Source organism: Capra hircus, unplaced genomic scaffold (genome assembly GCF_001704415.2).
Source record: "Capra hircus breed San Clemente unplaced genomic scaffold, ASM170441v1, whole genome shotgun sequence".
In the NCBI taxonomy this organism is placed as follows: Eukaryota; Metazoa; Chordata; class Mammalia; order Artiodactyla; family Bovidae; genus Capra; species Capra hircus.
The window spans coordinates 1-20,950 of record NW_017190169.1 but is presented as its reverse complement, the minus strand read 5'-3'; the positions used below and the strand labels follow the sequence as shown (position 1 = coordinate 20,950).

Genomic DNA, 20,950 nt, shown 5'->3' with positions numbered 1-20,950 from the left:
GTCAAGGTGTGGGTGGGGTCACCCTCCCCGGAAGACCTCCAGGATGGGATGCTCCCTGGCGTGTCTCCTTGGTCTTCCTTGGCTTGTAGCTGCATCTCTCCGGTCTCTGCCTCCGTCATCACACAGCCTTGTCCCTGTGTCTGTGTCTCTATGTGTTTGCTCCTCTTTATAAGGACAGCAGGCATTGGACTGAAGGCCCACACTCATCCAGGATGACCTCATCTTAACTTGGCAACAAGCCTCTTTCCAAATAAGGTCACATTCTGAGGTTCTGGTGAGAACAAGGTGGGGGTTCTTCTAAGCCCCAGCAGCAGCGGAGCACCACCTCCCTCAGAGAAACCCTCTACCCTGCCTTACACCAGCTCCTCCTGCTCCATCCGCCCCAGGTGCACCAACATCTTGAACAGCAATGGGGAACTCCGCAGCTTTCGCCCTCGGGACCGGGACGACATGGTGAAGAAGATCATTGAGCCGATGGCCTGCGATGGGCTCCGCACCATTTGCATCGCCTACCGGGACTTCACCGCCCCCCAGGAGCCCGACTGGGACAATGAGAACGAGGTGGTGGGCGACCTCACCTGCATAGCCGTCGTGGGCATCGAGGACCCTGTGCGGCCCGAGGTAGCTTGTCAGGATGGCTGAGGCAACCGTTCTTGTCTGCACGGGGCCTCGGCCTTGGGACACAAATGCAAGGAGGGAACTGCCCCTTCCTCCTGCCCTCCTGGCCATCACGACCTCCCTGCCAGGCTTTCTAGATAGAACACACGGCAGCCGGCCAGAGTTGGACCAGGTGAGAAGGGTGGACGATGGCAGAGCATCGGGGGCGTGGCTGCCATGGCCCAGGTCAGACCTCCCAGGCACAGTGGAGCCCTCTTGTTCTCCGGCCCTGGTGCCCTTCGGGAGGCTCTGTGCTCCCCTCTGGAAGGTCCCCTCTGGCTTGGCATCCACGCCTGGCTCAGGTTCTGCCTCTGCCACGGAAGAGAGGGCAGCAGGTAGAACCCTGATGGCTGCCAAGGCTAGCAGAAGTGACGGACCAGAAAGGATGATGAGGAGGGGAGGGATGAGCCAGGGACAGCTGACTGGGCTCTGGTTCAGAGAACTGGGTATATGGTACTTGAGGAGTGCTGGTAGATAGGAGGACAGTTCTCAGCTGAGGCTTTGATTGGGGCTGAGTGGGGTTCCGGACATCCCTATGGAAAGCTCAGAGCAAAGGTCCTGGCCAGAGGGACATTGTCCGGAAATGACTTTACATGACTTAGGGTCATGAGGGTAGCCAAGCAGACAGTGGGAGGAGCCTGCAAAGGAAAGGGCCAGGCAGGGAGGTGAAACAATGGGAAACGTGTTGGCTGGAGCGAGAGGGCAGGTGGCCCGCCCCACCCTGAGCTAAGCAGGTCCCGTGGGACGGCACAGGGAGCCAGTGCTTGGAGATTACTTCACTCAGAGCTTTCTTGAAACACACCAACAGGGCAGAAGCTAATCAGGGCCTAGAGAGGAAGAGCAATGGGGAGAGGTGTGTGTCCTTCAAGATGGAAAACCCCATCTTGGAGGAAGAGAGCCTACTAGGCTGGCCTTGGAGTGGGCCCAGAGAAGGTGGGCAGTGGGAGGAGCTGCCCAGGAGAGCAGGATGAGAGGGTGCAAGCCTTGGGGGACCCAGGGAGCAAGCCTTTCCCCTCACCAGACCAAGGAGAAACTTTGAGGCAAAGAGGAGGGCTGTGTCCACACGGCGAGCCAAGTCCTAAGGCCATGTGGCCCTTGCCTAGACTGACGGCCTCCCCCTCTGAACAGAACCATTCGCCACTGCTGTCCCCAGTGTTGACGGCAACAGCTCTACACTTTTCCACCCAGCTATCACAGACAGAGGAAGATGAGGTTCCCAGATTCCCAGGGCCATGACAAGGCCATGTCCACAGCATCATAACCAGGCCGTCTGGCCCTTCCACCTCAGCCCCCTGGGCCAAGGAGCCCTTCCAGTTTCCCCTCATTTCCCCCATAAATATTCATTGCAAACTGAAGCTCTGGTCATCGATACAAGGTTGGAGGCCTGAGATGTATGCATACATCCTAAGACAGAACTGCAGAGGCAGGTCCACGGTGGCTTGAGACTGGGGACCAGGGTGGGGGCTAGATGGAACAGTCCAGAAGGCAAGCATGTGGGTGGGGCAAGGCCTAGACCTTTCCCTGTTGGTGCTCTTCTCAGAGATACATTAAAAAAAAAAAGTCTTCATCTTAGAAAAAACCTGGATAAAATTTCCAAAAAGGTCACCACGAAGGCTCAGCCTCAGTGGCTGCCCCAGTGGGCTGAATCAGAGAGGGAGAGCACCCTCAAAGCAAAGTAATGGGGTGCTTGTTTTAGAACCAGAAATCGCCTTGGTAAAGGGGCTCTGGGGGCAAGATGTCTTGCCTCTGGCTGGAGAATGGCTGCATGAGAGACTGGGCAGCAGGTGGCACCAATACAGCCAGGACAGGGAAGCCAGGCAGGACGCGCCCCCTACCATGGGGACCAGCCAGCAGACAGTGGCCAAGGAGGACATCCTGGGTCCCAATGGCAGGCAGGAAGACTGATGGCACTGTTAGACTTGCCAGGATGTCTGTGGGCCTGGGACGGCTGCAACCCAAAGATGGCCTGTCAGTGGCATGTCTCTGCCCCTGGGGGATCACTTGGCCCCTGTAGGCATGCTGTATTTATGCCAGAGGGGTGCAGGGGCTCATGCAGACATTGAGCCGCCAGGCATCAGTGGACCAGGGCTGTGTCCATTGGGACAGCAGGGATGCAGGTGAGAAAGGACAGTCACCCGATGAGGGAGAGGGCATGTACAGATGGAGGGGAGCTTCCTGCTACCTGCCTGGGAGGCCAAGGGCCTTTCAGACCAGAGAGGGAGCCAGCGGGGTCGCAGCCACTCGGAGACAAGCAGAGGCTAGATCAAAGCTCAACGTGCTCAGGCGTGTCATGACCACTGGGTGACAGCAGAGAGCCAGCTACCAGACGCTTCAGAGCCAGGAGGGAACTTGCTGGAAGGGAGGTGTCTCCGGGCAACTCCCAAGGATCCCCCAAAAGCAGAAAGGGTCCTCGATTGAGGCTAAGTGAGGAGACACACACATTACGGAAGGGGCGGGATGCAATGCCCCTTCCTGGGGCTGGGGCTTCTAGGTAACTTGGCAGGATGTGTAAGGTCACTCTGTCCCAGCCCTGGGTACCCATCCTCTCCCTACTTTCTCCACGGCAGAAATCACAGCCACTATCCCCTGGCTTTGGGGGCCCCCAGTGGGCCCCAACGTTCCAGGCCAGGGCTCCCCCACAGCCCGCCTGGCCCAGCCTACCGGCCACCTGCCCTGGGGTCTCATGGATGCCCTGCCCCCCACCCTTGGCCCATGCTCCCCTGGCCACCACACATGTGTGTCCCCATCACCCCTCTGTCCCTGGTGCCCAGGCCTGGTTGCCAGGCCACACCCAGGACACGGCGGGCTCTCTAACTCTCTGTCCCCAGGCTCACATCGTCCTCAGGTTCACGTTGTCCCCCGGGCTTCCAGTGGTGCCCACTAGGAGCTCACAGAGGGTTGCGCTGGGGCCAGCAGACAACAGCAGGCAGCTGGGTCTCCTCAGGCTGCACCCCGCACCAGGGCCCCATCTGGGCATGTCACAGGCCTAGGTCTCACCTCCTAATCCAGTTCCCTGAGCTCTGAGCCTCCTGTCCCCTCCCAGCCCTCAGGCACTGTCGCCCTGGCTCCTCTCCACACTGCCATCTCAGGGCTCACCAGCCCATCCTCATCGAAAAAACAGGAATGTCTCCACTCTCTGGGACAAGAGCACCACCTCTCAGTTAGTCTCCACTCCCTACAGCCCATTTCCCCCTCAGCACCAGAGGGATCTCTTGTTCTGTCTTTTCTGGAATCTACTCTTACGTTAAGAAAATAGAGATGTGAGGAACCACAGCGATGGCCCATTTCCCCCTGAGAACACCTAATCATGTCAACCCTATGGCTCTAAAAGTCTTGAAAGTGAAAGTGTTCATTACTCAGCTGTCTGACTCTTTGAGACCCTCTAGACTAACCCGCCAGGGTCCTCTGTTGATGGGATTCTCCAGGCAAGCATACTGGAGTGGGTGACCATTTCCTTCTCCAGGGGATCTCCCCCACCCAGGGATCAAAGCCGCATCTCCTGCCTTGCAGAAAGATTCTTTACCAAAGTTAGTCTTGTGTTAGTCACTCAGGAGTGACTGACTCTGTGACCCCCATGAACTGTAGCCCCCCAGGCTCCTCTGCCCATAGGATTCTCCAGGCAAGAATACTGGAGTGGGTTGCCATTTCCTCCTCCAGGGGATCTTCCTGACTCAGGGATCAAACCTGTGTCTCTTACATCTCCTGCATTGGCAGGCAGATTCTTTACCACTGAGCCACCTGTAAGCCCATCTGTGTATGTATGTGTGTGTATGTTTGTGTGTGAATATATATGTGTGAAAGTGACAGTCACTCAGTCATGTCCAACTCTTTGCGACCCCCTGGACTATACAGTCCATGGAATTCTCCAGGCCAGAATACTGGAGTGGGTAGCCTTTCCCTTCTCCAGGGGACCTTCCCAACCCAGGGATCAAACCCAGGTCTCCTACATTGCAGGCAGATTCTTTACCATCTGAGCCACCAGGGAAGCTGTTAAAGTCTTAGGTTTTATATTATTTTTAAAATAAAATAAGAGATGCAGAGACAAGTGAATCAAGGCCTGGGAGGGGAGGCCCATGATGGCTCCTGCCATCTGACCGATGGGCAACTGGGACCAGAAGTTCTTTTCTCATCCTTCCAGACCTCACAGACATGGTACCCCACCAGCTAGCCTGCTAATGGGGCTGGACCTAGCTCAGCTACTGTGGGTCTCCATTTCCCTGGTGGAAACTGGGTGATTTCTACAGTCACCTTGCTGGACACGGCCCAGTAGTGCCGCTCAACAGCGTTCCCGTGGCTTCTCTCGGCCTTGCTCCTGGGGACAGGGCCTAGGTCTGAGTTGTTGCTGCTCCTTGGGACTGGCACAGGGAAGGAGGCACCTGGTAGGGGATGGGGGGGACACTGCTCCCTGTGGGTCAGGCCACTTCCCCCACCACCTCCAGGCCCCATGGTGAGACAAGGGGCACCTCAGATCTGGATGGAGGAAAGGGTAGAGCTCAGACACTGGTGCGTCTGGCCTGGACAGCTGCACCCACCCATCTTATCCCTTGCAGGTCCCTGAAGCTATCCGCAAATGTCAGCGGGCCGGCATCACGGTCCGCATGGTAACGGGGGACAACATCAACACAGCCCGCGCCATTGCGGCCAAGTGCGGCATCATCCAGCCCGGGGAGGACTTCCTGTGCCTGGAGGGGAAAGAGTTCAACCGGCGGATCCGAAACGAGAAAGGCGAGGTAGTTCTCTGCCCATCAGTGGCCCGGCGGGTCCAGGGTTCTGGCACTTCCTTCACCCTGCCCCTTGGTTCAGCCCCTCAAGACTCTGCAGCATCTGTGTGCTTTCCCCTCCCAGATAGAGCAGGAGCGTCTGGACAAGGTGTGGCCTAAGCTGAGGGTCCTGGCGCGATCATCTCCCACCGACAAACATACTCTGGTTAAAGGTAATGGAGTGGGCTCGCTCATCGCCCCACCTTCCCCCTGGCCCAGGTGGCATGACGCAAGGGGGAGGGGGGCGGTGTGGCTGTCACCTCAACTGTGGGTCATCTGCTCCCAGATGCCCAATGCTGAGCTTCCAATTTGGTGTCTGGCCCTGCCTAAGAAGCAGGCTACTCAGCTCTGGATACATGGCTCCTGGAGATTTTGTCTCAGAGGAAGTCACTTGTCCTTCCCAAACCTGTTTCTTCATTGGGAAAATGGGGATAATAATGGAGACTCCCTCCAAGGGCTGAGTGGCCAGAGCTTGCCCTTCCACTCCCCTGCACTCACAGTATCAATGGAAGATGCCAGCAGGGGCCAGCCTCTCATCAGAGCAGATGGGCAAACTGGGGCCTGGGAGAAGGAGCCATTTTTCCAAGTCACCCAGTGCCAGGCCCCTGCCTTGTACCAAAACCCACCACCCTGTATTGTCTCACTGGGTGAGGACCAGGGTGGGAGAAGCAGGATGCGGCTGCCAATCAAGACGCAAGACTTGGTCCCAAAGGTGATGTAGTGTATGGAGAGTTGGAGGCAGTAGGCTTGGTGGCAATCTCAAAGACTTTCCAGAGCCAACTGGCCTCCCACAGCCCCTGGGCTGGTCACCTGGGGCCGCAGATGGCAGGAGCCGTACCCTGCACTGATCTATGTTCCAGGGATCATCGACAGCCACACGGGTGAGCAACGGCAGGTGGTGGCTGTGACAGGAGATGGAACCAATGATGGGCCAGCCCTCAAGAAGGCAGATGTGGGCTTCGCCATGGTAAGCTGCCTGCTGTGCTAGTCTGGGTCACCATGGCAGATGGGGCCCTGTGACAGAGGATGCGTAAGCTTTGGGCAAGAATGTGGGAGCTAGCATTGAGGCAAGTTTACAAGTGCCAGACATTTCTTTCTCTCACGTCCTGACCACCTCTGCCAGTGATTTGTGCCAAGGTATTTGGTGTGATGGTACCCAAGGTGATGAGGGACTGGCTGCATTGCTAGGGAGTCGTGGGGACTTGTCTGCTGAAAACTTGCCTCACCATCTCCAGGTCCAGTCTGAGTGAACCTCAGCCCCACGTGTGATGAGCCTAGTCCCCACATGAGTCTTCTCCTCTGTGCATCTCTCTCGTGGCTGAAATAAAGCTGGTTCTTTCTGTAAAAACAGCTGAGCAGGGTGGCCTTGGCACAAAACAGGCTGTGCTCGGCTGCCAAAGGCAGAAAGCAAGCGAGGCCTCTCCCAGCCCACCTCAAAGGAGGGGCACGGCCCTCAGAGTGCAGGCACCGGGGGCACAGAGCAGTCCTTCCCAGGGCCATATCCAGAGGGGGCCCAGCCCCAGCTCTGGGCACTGAAGGAACCCAGCTGGGCAGCACCATGGTGACCTGTGTGGGCTGGGAAGCCGTGTTCTCTCTCTGGGATTCCCAGGGGCCCCTTACGCAGGGACCCGACAGAAGACCAGGGGGAGGCCACTGCAGGCATGGTGTCTTCTTCATTTGTGAGCAAAACTTCTGTAGTACAAGGATACGTTTGGAGTGAGCAAGGAGGGCTGGGGAAGGGGCCTGTGGACATGGAATGTGTGTGCCCTCCAGGGCATTGCAGGGACAGATGTGGCCAAGGAGGCCTCAGACATCATCCTGACGGATGACAACTTCACCAGCATCGTCAAGGCTGTCATGTGGGGCCGCAACGTCTACGACAGCATCTCCAAGTTCCTGCAGTTCCAGCTGACGGTCAACGTGGTGGCTGTGATTGTGGCCTTCACGGGCGCCTGCATCACTCAGGTGGGTGCTGGGGCTCTCCCTTCCATGACCACAGCTCTCCCACCTGGTGTGCCTGGGCCTCAGGGCCCAGTGGCAGAAGCCAGGTTTTTCTTTGCTGCTGACTTTTTTTCCGTTTAGATAGAATTCACCTAACAAAAAATTCACCATTCAATGACTTTTAAGTACATTCACAGCACTGTGCTGTCATCACCTCTGTCTAGTTCCATCGTGTTTTCATCACCCCAAAGGAAGTGCCATCCTCATCAGCAGTCACTCCCCACTCGCCTTCCACCACTTCTGGACATTTCAACTCCATGGAAACAAATCATAGGTGGTCATTTGTGTCTGGCTCCTTCACTTAGCACAATGTTCTTAAGGTACATTCATGTTGTAGCAGGTACTTTATTCCTATGGATGGAGGACTGATGTTCCATTGTATGGATGGAGCACCTAGCTTTTCTGCATCCTTTCATCAGTGGGCATTTGGGTTGTTTCCACGTGTGGCCACTGTGGACTTGTGTGTGCAAGTCCTGTCCTGGGTCTGCTGGAAACTCTGGTTAACCTCTGCAGGAGCCTCTTTCCCTTTTTCTGTCATCCGATTCTCCCCATTAGTGAGTATTCAGAATTTGTCTCTCTTTCAAAGGTATTTTTAAATTGAGATAAAATCCTCATAACATCCTCTGTACCATAATAGCCATTTGAACCAAAGTGTACAACTCAGTGGTTTTTGATGCTGTCTCCATCTTGCGCAACTGTTACCTATACTTGTACCCACTAAGCAGCCACACTCCACTCTCCTCTCCCTCCACCCCTGGCACCCACCCATTTGCTTTCTGTTTCCATGGATCTGTCAGTTCTGGAAGTTTCATAGGAATGGACTCCTACAGGATGTCCTTGGTGTCTATCTTCTGTGAGGCTCATTTTTAACCAACAAGTCAGAAGTGATGAGGAGGAAGGCCCAGGTCAGTTTCTACCTCTTCCTGGCCCGTGGGCATGGGAGCACAGGAGATCACCCATTCATCATGCTCTTTTATGGTCTGGGGCAACTGACAAGGGGGTGGCAACCTCCTGCTAACAATTGGGACCACATCTTCTACATCAATGCCAGCAGGTCAGAGAAGAAGGGAGACTAACAACATTTTAAGAGCAGCAATCTGAGAGCCAGTGAAAACTCTCTGCTCACCTTAAGGCAACATAGGGATAGAAATGTCAGAAATGTTACGGGAAGGCTGGATTTGTTGCAATTTCACTTGAATTAAATTCCAGTGACATTGACCCCTAGTTGAGTTTCTTCCCAGGGGGTGGGGGTGGGGGGTCAGTGAGGGTTCCAGGCCCATGTTGGGGTGACTGGCTGCTCTCCACAGGACTCTCCTCTCAAAGCCGTGCAGATGTTGTGGGTGAACTTGATCATGGACACATTCGCCTCTCTGGCTCTGGCAACAGAGCCACCCACTGAGTCACTGCTGCTGCGTAAGCCATACGGCCGGGACAAGCCCCTGATCTCGCGGACCATGATGAAGAACATCCTGGGCCATGCTGTCTACCAGCTCACCATCATCTTCACCCTGCTCTTCGCCGGTAGGTTGATCCAGAGCCACATAGCCTCTGGCCCTGTGTAGCAGTGGAAGGGACAGGTACTTGGGAATCTGATTTCCAGTGAGGACCCCTCAGCCCTCACTTCACTGCTATCCTGGGAGTTTTCTTCTGTGTCTGGCATCAGCAACTTTTATGTGATTATTTTATTTACACCGAGTGGGATTGTCACTTCTGTTTGTGGCCTCTCTGCCTGACATCAGGGGGCTCTCCATGGGTCAGGTGACCCTTGGTGGCTTGGCTTTCAGCACACATTCCTGGGAGCAGACTGGAAGCTCAGTGCAGGGATGGTGCTGGCCAAGGGTAATACTCACGCAAAACGTCTTTTGGGGGCACCAAAAGATAGCCTCTGGGGATACTCTCATGGGACCTTTCTGTGCAATCTTGGGAGCAGAAGCTGTTCATGGCTAAGCCAAGGTTGGTCCTTGTAACAGGACAGGCAGGGCAGAGGAGGGTCAGGCCTGCCCTGAGACTTCAGTTCCCATTCCTTCCCTAGCTCAAGCCAATGCGCAAATGGGTTTCAATGTCTTCACTCATGTCCTGGGGACACTCCTATCCTGGGTGACAGCTCCCATGGTCAGGATCCAGCCTTTGCTGTGACCTAATGTGGGTTAGCCCGGGGGTGCTGGGAGACTCATGACTTCCCCCTGTATCACCCAGTGGGAGGTATCACCCACCTGGGTCCAGCTCTCCTCATGTGGCCCTGGGCTTGCAGGGGAGCTCTTCTTTGACATTGACAGTGGACGGAACGCTCCCCTGCACTCGCCACCCTCCGAGCACTACACTATCATCTTCAATACCTTCGTCATGATGCAGCTCTTCAACGAGATCAATGCCCGCAAGATCCATGGCGAGCGCAATGTGTTCCATGGCATCTTCAGCAACCCCATCTTCTGCACCATTGTGCTAGGCACCTTTGCCATCCAGGTAGGATGGGCGGCTCCACTGTTGGAAAAGGTGGGGGAGAGGGGACCATCACCCCACTCTCCACACCAGCCTTGGCTTCTGTTCCCCTCCTGCCCACATTCCCCGATGCCCAGCCCTCTGAGCATCTTCGTCTTCAAAAGCCCTGGCCTGGTCCCAGGCTCACCTGTTCAGTTCCAGAGGGTTTCAGTGGATCTTCCCCAGAGCTGACCTTCTCCCAGGTTTTCTCACAGGTTTGCTATCCCCATGTCTAGCACTCGATTCCTTGGCAAGAGACCACTCTAGCTCCAGAAGTTTCCTGTGACAATTCTCCCTGTGCCAGGCTGGTCACTCAGCTCTCCACGAGGTGCTGAGCATTCAAAACCAGGGCATACTGATAGAAAATGTGAGCCAGAGTGAGGCCAATAGGCTAGGACAATAGGCCAGTTTTTTTTCTTGCAGTTTTCAGAGGAAGGCCTGCCACACCATGGGAACACCTGGGGAAGCACCCAGGCTTCTCGGGAGGCAGAGGGAGAGTGGGGAACGAAGGCAGGACCTGTGAGATTGAGGGAGCAGGCTGAGGGTCTGATGGTATGAATAATCTCTTGGCTCTGGGGTGTATGGCTGTCTACCTCATGGTCTAAGACCTGGCCCTGGGTGGTTAAGGCAGGAGGACACTGGCATGGAGGGTGAGAGTCCAGAAACAGAGGGAGTTGGAGTGCAAGCTCAGGACCAATTGGTCTGGAGTTAGAAAGCTCGCCCTTGGGGAAGAGGCCACCTCCCGTGGAGCAGTGATGGGGCTGCAGGAGGCCCATTGGAGTGTCCAGCACCTAGCACATTCAAAACACCATGTCCATAGAAGCTGGGGACTTGGCTAGCACTGCCAAGCCACACCTGCATGCTGGAAAGAGGATGGTCTGGGGCACCAGGGTCAGTGGGCTCCTGGCAACAAGCAAGGCCCTGAGCCCATCTGGCATGACACCCACAGCCTATGGTCAGCCGGTCTGGGAAGCTTTCTTCAGCACTGGCTGAGGGGGAGATGAAGGGAAGGAGCCTGGAGAAAGGAATTCTCCCATGAATGGCCTGTCTATCTGGGTGAATCAAGAGGCCCTCTGACTCCCTGAGCTGGGCCCACAGGCAGGGGTGCCCCGAGGGCTAGAGGTGCTGGCTGGACCCACCTCCTGCCCACCCCTCTCCCACAGATTGTCATCGTCCAGTTCGGTGGAAAGCCCTTCAGCTGTTCCCTCTGTCCACGGAGCAGTGGCTCTGGTGCCTGTTTGTCGGTGTTGGGGAACTAGTCTGGGGACAGGTAAGCATCTGCCTCGGCCACTTTTCCAGCCCTGTGCTCCCTTCCCAATTGTCTGAGTAAGTGAAGACAACCCAGGGGCTCCTGTCTTGCCTCTGGGACAGGCCATGCACCTAGGTGGCAAGCTACAGTGCAGCATAGTGGAGCAGATGAAACGACCATGGCCAGGATGTGACACGGGCCTGGTAAAACCGCCTGCCACTTCCCTTTTCCACACATAGGGATGTTGAAAATCGTGCTTTAGAATTGGGTAACTTGGAAGATGTTAACACATTTGAAGCTACACAACACATCTCTGAACCTTCAAGAGGACAAGAGAACGTCTCCAAGGGAAATGAGGAAATCCTCTGAGCTGACAGAGGGCAAGTCTCACACTTCTGACTCCGTGGCTGCCGCTAAAGCTAGTTCCTAGTGCCAAAAGGTTACATTAGGAAGAAAGGGCTTGGGTACTGGGGCTGGGCAAGAGGCCAGGAGGGGCCAGATCAGGCCCTGGGAACACAAGAGGCCCCTAAGGATATTTCTCTAGAGTTCTAGAACATTGGTGTAGGAGGCTGAGTCCAGTATGTACTTTACCCTGTGTCTCAGGCCACCTCAGGCTACCACAAAGTATCATAGACCAAGCAGCTTCAACGTCAGATGTTACTGTCTGGAGGTTGGACATCCAAGATCAAGCTTACATAGGGCAAATCCAGGAGGGAACGGGAATAGGCTTCCAGGTCCCCACCACAGGAGCCACCAGCAGCACAATTTCTCCCAAGAGCCACATGTGACAACATGCACGGGGTACCATCACCAGGAAAGTTCCCCTGAGCAGTGCTTGAGGGGGAGTCACTCCTGGAGCCTGGAGCACCCATGTGGCTCACCTCATTTTCTTGATCTCTGGGCCCCGGAGGTCAAGGCTGGTATGAGGTCCAAGGCCCTGCCGGAAATCACGCTGCCATGATTTCCAGCATTTCCGTTGATTTCCCAGTGGCATAGACTACCGGCCCTCAGCCCCTGACAAAACCAAGATCCACTCATCAGGCAGGGCCCTAAAGGTCTCCTCCCAGGAGCCAGGCCAGAGCCAGACCTTGGTCTGGTAAGGCGAGTCCCTTATGTCACATACTGTGTGGAAAGGTGACATGCATTGCTCCTCTGGGCACACACACTGCCCCCTCACTGGGAGGAAAGCCTTGAGAAAGTAGCCAAGCATGGTGCAGGGCAGGCGGAGGGAGCAGCCTTGGCCTGGGTCTGAGGGAGGTGGGCAGTGTGGGTCCCTTCCTGGACCCAGCAGCTCTCCCACTTCTGACAGTCACTTCTGCCTGCTGTCCCCTCACCTCCGGCAATCCAGGTCATCGCCACCATCCCCACCAGCCAGCTCAAGTGCCTGAAGGAAGCAGGACATGGGCCCGGGAAGGATGAGATGACTGACGAGGAGCTGGCTGAAGGAGAAGAAGAGATTGACCAATGCCGAGCGGGAGCTCCGCAGAGGCCCAGATCCTCTGGTTCCGGGGGCCTCAACCGGATCCAGACACAGTGAAGCCACTGGGAGCTTGGCCACTCCAGCTTCTCCCACCTCAAGACAGGGGCCAGCAAGCCAGAGGTAGAGGAATGGGTGAGGTGGAGCCTGAGACCAATAGGGCGGCCTGGGTCTGGTTGCATGAGCGCAAGGGGCAGTTTCTTTGGAGTGCCCAGGGACAGAATGTCCTGAGAAGCCTCTCCCTGACACCCCCTCAAGCCCAGGTGGCCCTCCCCAGAGTGGGTGCAGGTGGCGCAGCTAAGAGTGTTTGCTGTGACCAAGAGCTGTGTTTTGGAGAGGTGAGGGCACAGGCCACCTGCAATTCGAATAGCTACTGGACTTGTTTTATTTCCTTGGGGTGGTCCCAGGTCACGGGAAAGGGACCTTCTCAGGCTGAGGCAGACGCCCACTTCAAATAGCCTTGATGAACTCACCATTTATTGGGTTTATATTGGAGAATTCTAGGGGAAAGACTTCGTTGGGAGCACACTCTGGCCACCAAGGTGGTCCATTCTGTTCATCCCAATCTCCAAATGTCAGTGCTGGTCAAGGTCTAGGCCATCAGCAGCTGTCCTCTAGAAAGTCAGACAGTCGTGATGGGCACCCCACTGGGGGGCTTTGCAAAGGCTTCATGAGAGCCTGCCTGACAGAGCCACCCTCACTTCCTGCCCCCACCTCTTCCCGGGCCAGCCTTCTTGCCAGAATGTTCCATACTTGCTGTTTCTCCGGGTCCTTCCCTGGCACTCCCTGGTGATTTCATCATGGCCTGACATCAGTCCTCACCAAAGTCTGCGAGACGTCCTCCTGGCTCCCGAGCTGGGCCATCCCTCCATTCCTCCTGCTGCCTCCCAGCTCCTTTCCGGAAGTGCAGTCCACCCTGCTTTCCTGGCAACTTCCTGTCCCTCTCCCTCTTCCTTGCCTGTCACTCCCACCCCCTGTTGAGATCTTGGTCTGCCCCCGCCTCTTGGCTGTGACTCCAGCTTCTGGAAATCCCACAGGCCCCGGGCAGGGTGGAGGGGGAAGGCGCCCATTCCCCGTAGCCTGGCCCTCCTTGCATAACCTCCAGATGGCGACCACCTCCTCCTCTTTCTGGCCAGATAACCAGCAGCCCTGGGCTGGGGGCTCTGCTCAGCCCAGACCACAGGCCCCACCACCCCGAGCCCACCTCCTCCCCAGCCCCCTAGCCGCTGATGAATGGCTCCATCACTTCTGCACAAGCCAAGAACCTGGAGCTGCCCCCAGCCCTCTTCCTGTGTCCCTGAACACTTGGGTGCATGCCCATTGCATCTGTAATCCAGCCACCGCCAGCCTCCTCTGGGCCTAATCACCTGTGTCTCTGCCTGGTTTGTTTCCTGTGTCCACCCTGGACCCCTGCAGCTCTTTGTCAACCTAGCCAGTCTGTGACACTTACCACTCCCTGCTTCTCCCATGCGTTTCTGCACACTCTGTACTGGACCCCCAGCCCCACTGCCTGAGCCAGCTCCAACTGCTTCTTCCCCTGGAGACCCATGGGAGGGACGAACACTGCCCAGCCCCTGTTTAGGCAACTTCCCACCATGGGCCCCTTGGCCTGGGCGGGGACCTCAGCCCATGGCTCTCACCGGCATCTGCCTGCAGCATCTCACCCATCACCATGGGTTCATCCCAAAGTGCCCTCCTGGTGTCCCTGGCTCACCAGCTGCTCCCGCACAGACCTTGGGGTCCTAGCCTCCAGGCACCACTCTCTCCTCCCCGAGCCCTGGCCAGAAGCTCTCAGGCTCTCTCCTGACCCATGCACCCTGCACCCCGAGAACCCCTGCTGCCTTTCCAGACTTCCCTCTGCTCCCCCACGCTGCTGTGCCTCCATGCTGGCTGCTGTCTGGCCCCAGGCCTCCTTAGCTCCTCATCCCGTGAAGCCTTCTCAGAGTCCACTCCCTGCTGCCACCAGGGCACACACACTCAGCTGAGCCTCCACTTGGCATCAGAGGCGGGCAGGATGCCCCGGGGACTTTCCAAAACTGCAGCGTCCTGGGTCACCAGAGCCTGGGATCCTATAGGGCTGGGTGAGGGGGCACCAAAGAGCACCATGTGAAAGAGCTCCCTGGGGTCCCAAGGGGCTTCTCCCAGCCTCTGGCTCATGCCTCCTGGCATCCCAAGCACCAGCATGGCCAGAGAAGGATGTCTTCAGCCCAGCCAGAACAGCGAGTGCCCACTAGAATGGGAGGAGCCTCTGATGCCAGCTGTCTAGCTCTCCCCTGTGGCCTCCTGCTGCTCATCTATGAGCCTCTACCCACCCTGTCCCGGCCTCGATCGGCTCTGGGGTGTCATGCCAGGCAGGTTGTGTGGCAGAGCCTATTCAATCCCATCAATGAGCTGAAGACAGCAGCCCTGCCCCCATCCGAGGTGTCTGGGTGGAGGTCCTTGGTGCCCCAGCTAGCTGTGTCCCTCAGAGTCTGACACTTCTGACCCCTGCTTTCCACACAGGGAAATGGGGCCCAGAGAGAAGGGACCTACCTAAGGTCACTCAAGTCTCCCTCCCCTTGACTTGGTCACATCGAATCTGCCATGCTTCTCAAGAATGATGAACCAACGTTACTGTAGCTCACTTTTTAAAGTTCTTTTTTATTCAAAATACCTACTTGAACCGAGAAAATAAAGCCCAGGAAAATTAAAGTCCCTCAGGTTGTATATACCCCAAGCGAAGAGAACCATTGTCTAGACAGCCAGCCTTAGATTTCTGACTTTTGCAAAATACAGAATTGCTCCCAAGATTTCAGAGGCCACCACAACTTTTTATGTTGCTAAATGGAGGCCTTTCCTAACCTGCCGCCCACCCATCATGGCAGTGCACCAGCCAGGCAGGACATCATTTGAGAATGTGCAGTGCTGTGCTTAGTCACTCAGTTGTGTCTGACTCTTTGTGACCCTATGGACTGTAGCCGCCAGGCTCCTCTGACCATGGAATCCTCTAGGCAAGAATACTGGAGTGGGTAGCCATTCCCTTCTCCAGGGGATCTTCCTGATCCAGGGATCAAACCCAGGTCTCCCATATCGCAGGCGGATTCTTTACTGTCTGAGCCACCAGGGAAGCCCAAGAATACTGGAGTGGGTAGCCTACCCCTTCTCCAGGGCATCTTCCTGACCCAGGAATTGAACTGGGGTCTCCTACATTGCTGGTGGATTCTTTACCAGCTGAGCTACCAGAGAAGCCCTCATTCCAGAATGAGTCCTCAAATCTAAGGACTTAGAGTTTTTCAAAGCACTCATGACATGGTCTATTTTGCATTCCATTATAAAGCAAAGAGAAGCTTCAGCAGTGACTGTGCCTTGTTCCTGGCCCAGTGTGGGGGCTTCTGGGATGGGGTGGGGGCGAGGGGAAAATGATGTGGTATTTTGACTGATACCATCATCCCATCAGGACACCACCTGGAGAGGCCCAATCAGAGACAGGAAAGGCATTTTTTCCTTCCTTTGTTGCCTTTTCCACAGTAAGAGTCCCCTCTTGAGACAGACTTATCTTTGTAGCCTTAGAAACATCTCAACCTAGGGAAGAAATAGAAAGAGACAGCAACATCATAGCATGGGTCATCTTTCTTCAGTGTGTTGGGGCACTCAGCACTGTGCCAGCCCCATGGGCACTCAGCAGTGGGCACACAACAATAAGTCTGTCTCACAGTGCATCCAAGGGTTGAAATGATGGACGTCTTCATTGTGGTTGGGATGGAGGGAATCCAACCACTCAAGTTGCTTTCTTCCTAGAGGCTGGCCCTATGTCAGACACACCACGGACCCTGGTGGCTACCACGTAGCCACCTGGGGGCTTGGGAGCAGGGGCCATGGCCTTGGGCCCAGAGCAGGCAGCCAGTGTGCTCTGGGCTCCAAAAATGCATACTGCTCACATCATCCAGTGATAGTTCCATCCAGAAGTAGTTCTAGACAGGCCACTTTCTAGAAATTGGATCCACCTTCTAACTCCAAAAAATTCCATAAACACACACACACATAGCCTGCCCAAGAGGTCATCCCCTAAGAAGCACCCCAAGTGCGTCACAGCAGGCTGCTGTCCCAGAACCTAGACACACAGATTTCTGATGGCAGGACATTCATAGTGCCCACCTACCCACAATCACCTGGAAACCCATGCCTAGCTTTGCTCCACCCCCAGCCCCCCCTCCACCAGCCAAAGCAGGGTCGGGAAATCCGAAGACACTGTCTCTGGCAAGTTCACCCCCATGGCATTTCTTTCCCAAAGGCTCCCTGGAAGCTTAAAGGGTGAGGGCCAAAGCCAAAGCCATCTTTGCTCCCCAGACCTATCTCTCCATTTTCCTCCCGTCCTGCCTGTGGCTCTGTGGGTAGGCATTCTGATAAGACAAAGTGGGGGCTTTGAGAAAACCCCTCCCCCTCTTGTAAAATCCATTCTTCCATTGAGATTTCCCTCTGAGCACCCCTCAGTCACTTGGATGAGCCACAGAAGCAGAGTGATGCCAGGTTAGAGCCATGTAAGCAAGGACGGGCGGGAAAGGGCAGCTGTCCCCACCATCCACGACCTTGTTCCTAATGGGAGCATGTCACATCCCTCAGGTGTGTTGGGGCAGCAAAAAAGTTGAGCACTACTGACCTAGGATAACAAAGTATTGCCAGACACAGGTATTTATTGACAAGTGGCTTGCAATGAGCATATCGTGAATGCAAATGGCTCTCCCTAAAATCGTTTGTGGTGCACCTGATCCATCACTAATCCCCGAGCGGCCCAAGTCTTCTGAGCCCGAATCATTCGCTCAGCAAACCGTCTCTTGATGGATGACGCAGAGGCCGAGGGCCTTGGCCACGGTCCCACCGGAAGCACCGCAGCGACCCCTATGAGGCTTTGCTGTCACGATATGCGCCAAGCATGGTCCCTGTCCCCACCTAGCCCCACCCCCATGCAGTCCCCAGGACCACAGTGCAAGCCAACCTTTATCTCATTTTCTCTCCCACAGATGGAGGTAGTGAGTACCTTCAAGAGAAGCGGTTCATTTCAGGGTGCTGTGCGCCGGCGGTCCTCGGTCCTCAGCCAGCTCCATGACGTAACCAATCTTTCTACCCCTACTCACGTAACTCTCTCTGCTGCCAATCCCACCAGTGCCGCTGGAGTGAGTCTTGAGTCCCCTTTTCTCTCGTAAATGGCATCTCTGGGGAGGAAAAAGCCTCCAACTCTTCCTTCTCTTTTTTTTCCAGTCTTGCATCCTCCGCGCACCGTGGCTTTTCCGTTCTTTCTTTATTGCCCTGTTCAGTCCTTCCCACCAGATGGTGTGTCACTCCAAAGCCATAGCCTCTTATGAAATGTATTGAATCCATGGCACTGCTGGACCTTCGTTCTTTTCTCTGTTTGGTTTATTGTAGTTTATTTTATTTTCGTTTAGTACTCCTTCTGTCATTGGTTTTCTTTTCTTGAACTGGTCTGCCTTTGCTGATGGTTCTTCACGAACTTGGGCCGTATTCTAGTGGCGTTGGGGACTTGGTGGGCACTTGGTCAGTGTTCTGCGGGGCAGCATGAGATTGGCGTGCGGGCTCAGGGCCGTCTCCGGGACTTGAAGGAGAAGCCTTTGCAGCATCTTTCGCAGTGGAAGAACCCAGCCCACCAACTGGGGACTAAAGAAACAGCTTCCAGAACTCTCCTTGAGGTGGTTTCCAAAGGTAGTAAGACCTGAACCACCAGGCATTAGAGGTGTCCCCAGGAGCCCTCCTCATGCCCCAAATCCACCCTCGGCCACATTGCCATTTGTCCCCAATGCATCTTTGCTCTTTCCAAGCAGGCTTGAGGATTGGAAGGTCTTAACCTGATCTGGTCCATACTCTCTATCCTCCTTCCTTCGAGAAGTTGGGAGATATTGATTCCTTGCTATACATTCCACTGAAAACTTCCAGCCATGTCATCACATTTAGAAAGGAACCCAGGGGGCAGTCCTGAAGACGTAGAAACTTCCACATTTGCTCACATTTCTTTACAAAGACAAAAGGAAAGCCATCAGACCATTGAATCCACTACCCCATGGTCCCCCGAATGACAATGCAAGGAACCATGTGTGCCCCACCCACCCAGGGTCACCTACTTCTCGTAACAAACTTGACATTTTCAAAAAACAAAGCAGTGAACCTTCAGATATGAGCCTCTTTCCTTTCCTTCCAGTGGGACCTGGCAGCTCTCACTCCGAGAACACACCACTCCCCACAGACAGGAGTCGTTAACCATGCTTTTCCCACCAGACTCTGGGATTTTCTTTTACCTTGATTTCTTCTCTTTTCATTTTTTCTTTTGTCTTGTTTCTTTACGGTTTTTGGTTTGTTTGTTTGTTTTTCTTCTTCTTCTTTTTTTAGGAACTGGTGAGAGGTCCCCAGTGGAGGGTGTCCCTCCTCTTGCATAAGCCATTGTTTCAGGCCACTCTGCCCTTTACAGAAGGGATGTGGGCTGCACTGGTCCCCACTGGGGTCACCTTGTCCCCTTTGGAAATGTCACGCATGTGAACGCACACACACACAAATGCATTCTCCATCCCACAGGCCACACATACGTCCGGCTACCTTGAATGCTCACTGAGACACCCACCTGAGCCACAAATACTGGCTGATGGCCCTCATGGGTGAGCTGGAAAGCTCCAGCCTCATCACACAGGGGAGTTGCCACCACTCCACCCAGAGAGACTTACAGGAGGCTTGGCCAGGGCCCACTGGGCAGCTGCTGCCCTCCCCCTGCTCCACTTCCTCCACGTGTTCCTTTGCCATCTCTCTCTGTGCTTTCTGTCTGTCTGTCTGTCCATCTGCCTGTCTGTCTGGGTGCCTCCAGCTTCCTCCCTTGGGCAGTGTCTCTCCTGTATCTTCCTTGGTCCTAGTGCCTTCCTTCTTTCTGTGGCCATGTGCCGCACCCCGCTTCCCACTGCCGGGAGCCCAGCAGTGCAGAGTAGGAGCCACTCTACAGGACCCAAGTAGCTCCTGGCCAGAAGAAGGTTGGCTGTCCCTTCCACACCTTGTGCCACTGGGAGATGAGTGCCTTCAACCTGTGGAGGGTTCTGATGTTCTGATTCACAAGGGGCGGCCTCAAAGGCACAGCACCTCGGAAAGGACCCCTCTGCAGAGGAAGATGCTGGATGGAGGACCAGGTGACACCAGGGGACATTCCAGATTCCAGATACTGCCCACCAAAACTGCTTCCTCCCACCATCACCGCGTGGCAGGTTGGCTTGGAACTCTAAACTGGTTCCCAGTCTGAGCCTCAAAGACCCTGAGAAATCACCAAGCCTGGCACCCGCATCATGCAAATCAGGGGAAGGCCTGGTGGAGCAGAGGACAGCCCCAGGCCTTAACTCTCTCCCTCAGAACTTACCAGTGGTCACGGGCACAAGGTTTCCTCGGGAAAACCTGGCTCTTTCAAGAAGGCTCCTGTCCTCCTTGCCCACCACTTGGCCAGGCCACGCCTCGTCCTGAGCACCACAGCCAGTCTCAGCCCAGTGTCACTTCTACGGAGAACCTCGGGCTCTCTAGGTGGAAGGCCCCGGTTCAGGGTATGGACGAGGAGTCTGAAGGCCAGAATGAAACATGACACAGATCACCCAATGCAGGTCCCAGCATGTAACATCAGTGGAAGAAGTGGCCAGAGAATGTCCTCAGAATCTGAAGGGGAGGAGAATCCTTCCAAAGGATGTTTGCAGGGAGGCTAGAGATGCAGTGATCCTTGGGGCCCAACGTGCCCACATTCACAGCCACCCACACTTCCTAGTCAACCTCTGACATCCCCCCAAGCTTGGATTCCCATGTCTATATGTGCTTGAGGGTCTTTGCTGCTCCTGGATTCAGGAGTCCTACTCGGTCCCCACACCCCTAGTCAACAGGCAATGACCTCCCAGCTCCACAGTGGCCTTAGCTGCCTCCTCCTTGCTCACTCAGCCATTTCTCCCACCTGGCTCAGTGGCTGCCCCACCACAGCCATTTCATTCTTGGCCTGCCACCTCATTTCACAGGACCTCAGCCATGCTTGGCCTTGAGGCCACCCATATGAGTGGCTTAGGGAAATTCATCCTTTACTAACCACCTTCAGTCTTTTGGAAATGAAAGGGGTGTGAAATCCTATCCTCTGTTAGTGTGTCAGTCACCCCCATTCCTGCCCTGATTACACTCTCACACAATAATGCTGGCTGTCAGGATGCCAAAGGTAGAGCCAGACAGGGAATGTCTAGTCACTCAGGTTTACTTATAAGCAGCAAGCCCAGGGTGCCAGGTGGTTGCCCCCAGGTGTGAGGGGGGACACACAGACACACCCCAGGCATTCTCTCTTTT

The 20,950-nt window shown here is 55.3% G+C and overlaps 1 protein-coding gene across 1 annotated transcript in view; it reads left to right on the top strand.

The window, feature by feature from the left end:
• Positions 1-18,744, top strand: part of ATP2B3 (ATPase plasma membrane Ca2+ transporting 3) — a 49,635-nt gene extending 30,891 nt beyond the window's left edge. The window contains 11 exon segments of the mRNA XM_018045201.1: positions 387-621; positions 5,208-5,387; positions 5,503-5,590; positions 6,278-6,384; positions 7,191-7,382; positions 8,726-8,939; positions 9,670-9,881; positions 11,060-11,099; positions 11,102-11,166; positions 12,494-12,679; positions 17,620-18,744. Coding sequence (XP_017900690.1) covers positions 387-621; positions 5,208-5,387; positions 5,503-5,590; positions 6,278-6,384; positions 7,191-7,382; positions 8,726-8,939; positions 9,670-9,881; positions 11,060-11,099; positions 11,102-11,166; positions 12,494-12,679; positions 17,620-17,802 — 1,702 coding nt within the window. The 3' untranslated portion in view covers positions 17,803-18,744.
• Positions 18,745-20,950: the final 2,206 nt, after the last annotated feature.